The 9,217-nt window shown below is 36.9% G+C and overlaps 1 protein-coding gene across 1 annotated transcript; it reads left to right on the forward strand.

Annotated features, from left to right (window-relative positions):
- The first annotated feature begins 703 nt into the window (after positions 1 to 703).
- LOC129454331 (uncharacterized) lies at positions 704 to 6,084 on the forward strand. The gene is made up of 9 exons (XM_073862322.1): positions 704 to 893; positions 1,027 to 1,194; positions 1,825 to 2,709; positions 3,169 to 3,263; positions 3,393 to 3,449; positions 4,136 to 4,520; positions 4,628 to 4,744; positions 4,995 to 5,094; positions 5,221 to 6,084. The coding sequence occupies exons 1-8, from the start codon at positions 704 to 706 to the stop codon at positions 5,090 to 5,092; spliced, it is 1,995 nt and encodes a 664-aa protein (XP_073718423.1). The 3' UTR covers positions 5,093 to 5,094; positions 5,221 to 6,084.
- Positions 6,085 to 9,217: the final 3,133 nt, after the last annotated feature.

Genomic DNA, 9,217 nt, shown 5'->3' on the forward strand with positions numbered 1-9,217 from the left:
TTAGATTTTATAGAAGTTTATAAAGTGTTCTTCATTTCCTGTCTGTACAGCTGTTAGACAGAATACCATCCTGTCTGCGTCAGCTTGTGGGCTTGTGACCGGCAGCAGTGTAGGTGATGCTCAACGGAGGTTGAACATCTCTACACCTGCAGCTGGTCACATGAGGTGGGCCCTTCCTGGGGCCGTAGAGGAGGACGAGTGTAGAGGAGCAGGTCAGTGAGTCATCATAACGACGCCTCGGATATAATGAAACAAAAATAAACACATTCACTGATGTACTGTAGATCAGTGCTTCCCAATCCTGGTCTTTGAGGACCCCCCTCCCAAAAAGTTTTAGATGTCTCCTTATTTAAAACAACTGATTCAACTTATCAGCCTCCTTTCAAAATTGTAAACATGTCTCCCTAACAAGCTGATGAGTTAAGTGAGGGTGGGTTAAATAAGGAGACATCTAAAACATTCTGGGAGGGGTCCACAGGGACCAGGATTGGGAAACACTGCTGTAGATAGTAAAGTACACAGTTTAACAAATTAATGATAATACAATTAATGTATAAAATATAATTTTTGAATATATATATATATTCACTTACACATGTTACAAAAATTGTTTTTGTTATAATTATTATTACAGTTAATATTATTAAAATGTTTTTCAAAATACCACAATAAAGTATAAAGCTAATCATTAGAGAAGTTTATAATGTGTTCTTTATGTCTGATTTGTCCAGATGTTAGACTGAATAACATCAAGTCTCCATCAGCTCGTGGGTTTGCGACCAGCAGTGGTGTATGCGATGGTCGACGGAAGTCAAACATCTCTACACAGGCAGCTGGTCACGTAAACTTTCCCCTTCCCGGGGCTGTAGATGATGAGGAGTGCAGCCGAGCAGGTCAGTCACACCATTTTAATGACACCTCAATATATATATACATACATATGTAATAAGTAACCACAATAGCTATACAGTAAAATCAGTTAGATTTTACAGTTTATAATGTGGTGTTCTTGTCTGGTCTGTCCAGCCGTTAGACAGAATACCATTCTGTCTACGTCAGCTTGTGGGCTCGTGACGGGCAGCAGTGCACGAGATGTTCGGCAGAGGTCAAACAGCTCTACACCTGCAGCTAGTCAAGGGAGCATCACCCCTCCAAGGGCTGCAAAAAAGGAGGAGAGGAGAAAGAAAAAAGCTGGTGAGTCACAACATTATTATGACACCTTAAAGGGATACTACACTTTTTTTTAAATATTCAAATTTTTCAGCTCCCCTATAGTTAAACACTTGATTTTTACCATTTTAGAATCCACTCAGCTGATCTCCGGGTCCGGCGGTACCAGTCCCAGCACAGCCTAGCACAATCCACTGAATCCGACCAGACCATTAGCATCGCGCTAAAAAATAACCAAAGATTTTCGATATTTTTCCCATTGAAAACTTGACTATTCTGTACTTACATTGTGTACTAAGACCGACAGAAAATTAAAAGTTGTGATTTGCTAGGCCGATATGGCTAGGAACTATACTCTCATTCTGGCGTAATAATCAATGACTTTGCTTCCATACCATGGCTGCAGGAGGCGCAATAATATTACACAGCAGCTGAAAATAGTCCCCTGCTATTGAAAGTTATTAAGGGGATTATTTTCGGGCACAGCGTAATTTAATTGCGCCTCTTGCAGCCATGTTACAGCAGCAAAGTCCTTGATTGTTACGCAAGAATGAGAGTATAGAGTATTTAGCTATGCAGGGAAAGAGTTAAGAAATATATTACTGGTATCTGGTGGTAACATTACTATTTGTCTTTTCTGTTTCTGTCTTTTAGATAAAAAACCAAAACAGCCAAAGGGAAAGAGCATCCGTGCTTTTTTCCGTAGAACAGTCCAGGCTATACAGCATGCCTGCTGTATCTGCCAAAATGAGGATGACCTGGAGTCATCTGATTCAGATGATCCTCAGCCAGGTCCATCCAACCTGCTGTCAAGTACCCGTGAAGATCCAACTGATTTGCAGAAAGGTCCATCTGGACTCAAGCATACGGGTTTTCAAGAACCAGCCTATTGCCTGGCTGGTTCTTTTTCCTTGGAAAAAACAGAAATCCAAGAAGAGACTGATCGTAACCAAGGTCTATTCGACCCGGCGGAGCTTCGTGCTCAACCCGATCAGGCTTTTTGTAAGCCGGGCCCTTTCGGCCCGCACGGAGCCCGTGAGCAAGATAGTCCCTTCGGACTTGAGCGAGCGTGCCATGAAGAACCAGCCTATTGCCTGGCTGGTTCATTTTCCTTGGAAAAAACAGAAATCCAAGAAGAGACTGATCGTAACCAAGGTCTATTTGACCCGGCGGAGCTTCGTGCTCAACCCGATCAGGCTTTTTGTAAGCCGGGCCCTTTCGGCCCGCACGGAGCCCGTGAGCAAGATAGTCCCTTCGGACTTGAGCGAGCGCGCCATGAAGAACCAGACTATTGCCAGTCTGGTTCATTTACCTTGGAGACAACAACAGAAATCCAAGAAGAGACTGATCTTGAACAAGGTCCATCCGACCCGGAGCCGCAGGCTCAACCAGATCAGACTTATTGTAAGCCAGGCCCTTCCAGTCTGCAAAGTGCCCGTGCGCAGAATAAGCCCTTCGGACTCAAGCCAGTGCTCTTTCAAATACCAGGCAGTCCATCGGGCCTGCAGTCAAGTGGCCATGACGATTCCCAACCTGCTAGTGAGTTTACTTTTGTTATGTTCTGTTTTTTATTGTCAGCTTTATTTTTCTCTCTTGTCAACTGCTCTTTCCTATTTGTTTAAACCTGTGCCCAGTGACTCTAATAAGTGTATTTATACACTATATGTTTATGTAATACCTTCCCCTTGTATTCAATATATAATGTGTTATTCGGAAGGACTCTTGATTCAGCACAATGACTCTTGAGATTTTCCTTTCATCTTGTCCTGATTTCCAGTGTAAAGAAATATTTAGGGTTTTTTTAATGGTTGTCCTGCTGTTTCACTCGTACTTGATCCCAAACATTCATCTTGTTTATGATGCTATTAGCTGATTAGCATTGGATGTACTGAACAACTCGCATTACATGAATTTTTATTCTGTCTGTTTTATTATAAGCAGCACTGCTATTGAAGACAAAAATTGCCTTATGTTCATTTTGTATTGATTGTTTTTCAGGTGCATTTACCATGCTTTATACACTAGAAAAACAGATAGGAAGAGGTGGCTTTGGTACAGTTCATGAGGGATATCGAAAATCCGATGGCAGAAAGGTAAAACTGCTCTTCATCAAACAGCACAATGTGACATAACATATAAATTCATGTTGAGTGTTTTGATCTAAATATGTTTATATCAGTTATAGTTTGATGTGACTTACAAATGATTACTTTCCCTTATAGGTCGCCATCAAATTTATTGAGAAGGCGTGGCACTCAATTAGCTTTTTAATGAAAATGGTAAGTTAGCAAGATTTTTAATATATATAAAATTGAGATTTCTTTGGCTCTGTTGAAGCACATAAGATGCTCTTTAGGACATATTTCAGATAACATGAACCATCAGGTTTTGTCCATATCACCATGAGGGGGACAAACTAAATAACACAAACAAAAATCAGTTGTTGAGTAAATACATAAATAATAAGTGTTCATTGTCTACTTAGCTAAACCCAATTCACAATAATAAGCCTATCATTTTTTTAAAATTATTTGTTAAAAGTTTAAATAGTTTTAAGCAACGTAACCTCTGAGGAATCATCTGTTGTTAAAACACTGAAAACTTTAAAGAGCATTCAGCTACACAGGGGAAATTGACAGAGCTCAAGCTGAAACAAGACTTAATATCAGCTTTTCAATAGTTTTAGGATGTTTTTCTCTTTGTCATGTGGATGTATAATGACTGATCCACTCTGATGCGGTAATCACAGACATCAGATTCGAAGCAGAACAAACATACAGAAAATTACTCTGCAAATAACTGCAGTTTTATAGTTCAAACAGAGATGGCGATAGTGAGGCAAAAGTTAGAGAATGCAGCTGTAATAAATGCATAAATAAAGACCCCACTTTATCTTAGTAAAAGTGCATGAAAATGATATATCTCCACTATTTTCAGCTAACCTCTTTTAATGCTTTTGTACTAGCCTGGACATGCCAAGCCTCTTTGTTCAGAAGTGGCAATAAATCTGATGCTGCTTCATCCGAAGAAAAGCCCCTACATTGTGGAAATGTTGGACTGGTTTGAAGAGGAAAATCAGTTCATCATCGTTTTTGAGTTTCCTCATCCCTGCATGAATCTTCTTGAGTTTGTCCAGAGGAATGGAGGTCCTCTGTCAGAAGTCCAGGCACGTCAATTAATGCGCCAAGCATTGCTCGCCTGTATACACTGCATTGACAGTGGTGTCTTTCACGGAGATTTAAAACTCGACAACATGCTGGTCAACACAGACACGATGGAGCTGAAATTGATAGACTTTGGACTCAGCAAACTTGTGAAAGATTGTGAGAGACCAGGCGAACCATTTAGTGGTGAGTTGACTTTCTGTATTGTTTTCTTGGAAGCACACTACTGAAGTTTATAATTACATTTACTTTTGAATAATGAAATATTTTCTAACCTTTTGTTTATGTTACAGGGCTATATTTTGCTGATGAACAGACGAGACATGCTTTGGCTATTTTAATGTTCAAAATGTTGCATGGACAAATGTTTAGAGGCAGAACCACTGATGGCACTGCTATGATATCCAAAGGTAAGAGAATGGCACTAACAATCAATTCATTGTTAAACGCAAGCAAAGCTTCTGTACAATCATGGAAAGTTGTAACCTGATGCAATTTTCTAAGTTTTAATTCGAAGAAATTGCTACTTAAACTTCAAAATGTCAACATTGATTAATGTTTCTGTATAGTACATAATTCAGAAGCTTATATAAGATTGTATGTATATTTGCCAAAACCTAAATGTCTAATTAATGCTCTTGCCTACACTTGCGAATACAGAGTGTCAAGACTTGATGTCTCTGTGCCTGGACTTCCATGAAGAAAAGAGGCCAACATTGAGAGAATTCTTACAACATAAATGGTTCGATGAGGAATAAAGGTCAGGAGCAGATCATATTTTTCAGAAATTTTATGCATTAGGTCATCAAAGACAGACCCTTTCAAAGGAAAGAAAACTAAAGTAAAATGCTAAATACAAAGTTCTTTACATTTCTTGATTTAGCAGATCCACAAATTGACTCCAGCGATTGAGAAGAGAGACAGAAGAGACAGAAGAGAAAAAATACAACAGAATTATTAAATAAATGTATTCATTATCAAAGCACAGAGTCGTTGTATAAACCAAAAGATAAAGTGAGGAAGAAGTAAAGAAGTAGTATACAAATTTGTCCTATCTGCATGCTTTTATGCATTGCACTGTTGGTAATTTATTGGCTGATTAGTGGAGGTGTTATTAAAAAAAGTGTTTTGTAAGTATAGTTGTTAGTTAGATGATAATTGGTAGAATTCACAAATAAATTAAAGTTGATTTACAAATGAAAATATTCTTTAAAAAAAAGTAAGTAATGCAGCTCACAGTACTGTAATGTGTATGGACAAATTCTATGTAACACCCACTTTCATTGTGTTACACCCATTATGATACTGCCGTTTATTATTATCAAATTAGTATATCTATACACTTTAACTTAGTTATTACTACTAAGTGGGAGTCAATCCTCGTTGTTTTAGTACGCTAAGCATTTTACAATCTTCTGTTCGGTCCTCCTTCTAAATGTAATTGTAAAGCAAAATGTGATTGGTTGAAGCTAGAACGTGTCTCATTGGTCAATGCAATGCGGAAGCTACGCCAATTGGCTGTAGTAGACCGTAGTGATGAACTGCTAACAAAAGTTAAAGTAACAAAGTATTTTCATTTTTCTGTCCCTTTTACATTTAGTGATCAAAAGTACATCCATTTAGATAAGAAGCAAATTTTAAATTTTATTTTATAATGAAATATTATAATATAGTTTAACTTGCACAATGCCTACCGCACCAGAGTTCATTTGACACCAGTAAGTATGGTTTATTTGGCTAGTGTGATCGTTCAGTGCTGTAACAGGGTATGGTACACTTAAGTGTATGCTGGTATGCTTTGCAGAGGTGGTCTCTGGCAAGGTCCATTTTGATTCAGAAGAGGCGCATAATGCGCATGATTTCAACAACAGCTAATAAGTCATACATTTTTAATTACGATTAAATCCATCACACATATCTTCACGTTTTCTTCAAAACAATCACATCTTGTACATGTAGTGTAGTGTGAGTGCAGACCAGCAAGGGAGTGGGGACGATTGCACTACGCTTCGTCCCAGTCAAGCATAATGTAAGTGCCCCCCAAAATGTTTGTGTGTCACAAAATAAGTCACAGAGCAAATGATATTCAATCACATTTCACTCTAAAATTTTTGATCAGGTTGGGATGTCTGCCAACGTGATGCCTTGCCAGTCTTGGCGTGTTGAAGTCTCTCACAGATGGTCCAGAAGTCAATCTTAGCTTTCATTAGTAATTAACTGCACAAGAGGCTGTTTGACCAACACGCACCTGTCAGTTGCCTTTGTTTAGCGTGTCATTTTGGGGGGTTGAAAAAATAGAGCTCATCTAAGAATTCAGACCCTTTACTCAGTAGTAAGTTGAAGCAGCAGTTACAGCCTCAGGTCTGACAAACAAATCCAGTTGTTGCAAAGCTTGCTGCGTAACCAAACTGATCAGAAGCACCATTTACTTCAATATTATTTTTTCCTACTATGGAAGTAAATGGTGCTTCTGATCAGTTTGGTTACAAACATTATTCAAAATATATTCCTTTGTGTTCGTCAGAACCCTTTAAGATGTGAAAACATCTCATCAACCATCAAGAGAAATGGGAGATAAACTTAAGCAAAATTTCAGGTGTTGTTGTAAAGGGTCTGAATGCATTTGTAAAAGTTTTTAAAATTCTGTTTTCATTTTTTCATGGTGTAAATATCAACAATTGTTCATGCAACAACATAAAATTGAAAAATGAAGGTGGTCTGAATGCACTGTGACTGTAGATGTCAGTCAAGATCTGAAGCTCATTGTCACTTTTATAAACACAACAGCTGTCTTCCTTCATCAGACAGCTATGCTATGTTTCTAGTCAGACTATTAAAGAACACAGATCTTGCCCTTATGTGCAATAAGATTTTTTATTTTTTTGCTGCAGCATTGACAATGAAATAACTTGTGGTTTGTTTTTCCTCTTTAGATGCTACAGTACAGTATGAGGGTAAGGTAAACTAACAACAAAATTCATATTTGCAGTTTTCCTTGAATAAAAGGTTTTCTTTTCAGATGAATAAAATGATTTTTAAAAATGATTTTGTTTTCATCTTTTATGTTTTTATTCTTTGGAATATTCCACTTCTGCACAACTATTGAGCAATTTTAACAGCTTCTTTCATGATTATTTAGAAATGGTAGGCACGTGCCATCTTATTTGTTCACATTCAAACTTTACCTACTTCAGGTGTTTAGTATTATGAATAGGGTTGTACTGTCAGTTATGTTCAGATAGTTGCATTCATATGATAATTGCACTGAAAACATGACGTATTTATCGTAAATCATTTTTATTGGAATGTGAAGTAAAAATCTATATTCAGTGTTAAAAATAGGAATGTGAAACGCATCGCGATATCGACTTTGATTTAATTTGCAAAATCAAAATGTAAGTCAATGTTAATTCAACCTTGAAGTTGATTTACCGTTATGCTGGCTGGGAATGTCCTGCTGGAATAGTGAATGGATTTATTATTTTTATAAGGTGAAAAAGCTAAATTTTCACAACAGGAGTATTGACCAGATGCAAAGATACTGAAGAAGAAGAATAATGGGCGCCTCTCAGTAAAGCAAGGACACCTGGGATTAAACTCGTAACTATTGAAAATTCTTAAGGAAAAACTGAAACTGATCTAGAAATTAATATGAGAATAACAACCCTTGAGAATTGATTAATTGACGAACTAAAATATTTTGAACAAAAACATAAAATTTAATTTAGCCTATCGATTAATATATAACACAGTTTGCTACCACAATGTGAATACGCTTTGATAAAACAAATTCTATGCAAAATCCGATACTTATAATACAGAAATTTAGCTGAAGTTTGTATAATAGCAACCAAAGAACACAAGCGCCCTCAAGCGGTCATTTTAAGAACAACACCTGGCGCGTTCAGCCTTCGGTGGAGTTAATTTTATCTCAAGAGATTGAAATAATGAATGACATAATGTACTGTTCACTGCATATTTTACTTGTGTTTTGGATTAAATTGTGTTGTGTTTAGAAGTTAAAAAATATTAAAATGAACTAACCCTGAATTTTTTCTTGCAGTGTATATAATGGGTATTAAAGTTCACCCAAAAATGAAAATTTTGTCATTATTTTCGCATTGTCATGTTCTTCCAAACCTGAATGAGATTTTTAGATGAACACAAAAGAAGATATTTTGATAAATGATGGTAAGCACACAGCTGATATGAACCATTGACTTAATCAAATTAATTACAAATTTTACACCTGAAAGACTGCAATTCACACTCCTCAGTTTCCTGTGAGATCTGTACAGATGTGTACAATACACAAACCACCCCATGTCTTAAGGAGTAACAGTTTAAAACACAACTTTTAGCTTTTGTTTCCTTTTCACCATCATCCTTACACCATCATCCAAGCCACATTTAAAATGCATTTTGAAGTCTAGAAGCCTGTTTCACCAAATAACTTCATAAGGAGAGAAGTCATATTTTTTATTCCAAATAGCATGCAACTTCAAAATGTAGTCAAAAGAATTGGGTTATATATTTGTTTTTTATTAATTTCCAATTGCAAATATATTAATTTCCAATTGCAAATATATACCAATATATATATATATATATATATATATATATATATATATATATATATATATATATATATATATATATATATATATGGAAGTCAATGGGAAGTCTGGGGCACGTTCAATGTCACACCGGTGCACAACGTTTTGCTACGGTTTCCGGGTTGAACGACATGTTTCCTGGAAACGGTGTGCAACGGAATGCAACAGGTTTAATGCTGCGTTCCAGGCAGGCTTTTAAACTCGTGAGTTACGACTTCAAAACCACGACTCACGACCCTATGCGTTCCAGGCAGCCTGTAACTCGTG

This window comes from Misgurnus anguillicaudatus, chromosome 23 (genome assembly GCF_027580225.2).
Source record: "Misgurnus anguillicaudatus chromosome 23, ASM2758022v2, whole genome shotgun sequence".
NCBI classification, from domain to species: Eukaryota; Metazoa; Chordata; class Actinopteri; order Cypriniformes; family Cobitidae; genus Misgurnus; species Misgurnus anguillicaudatus.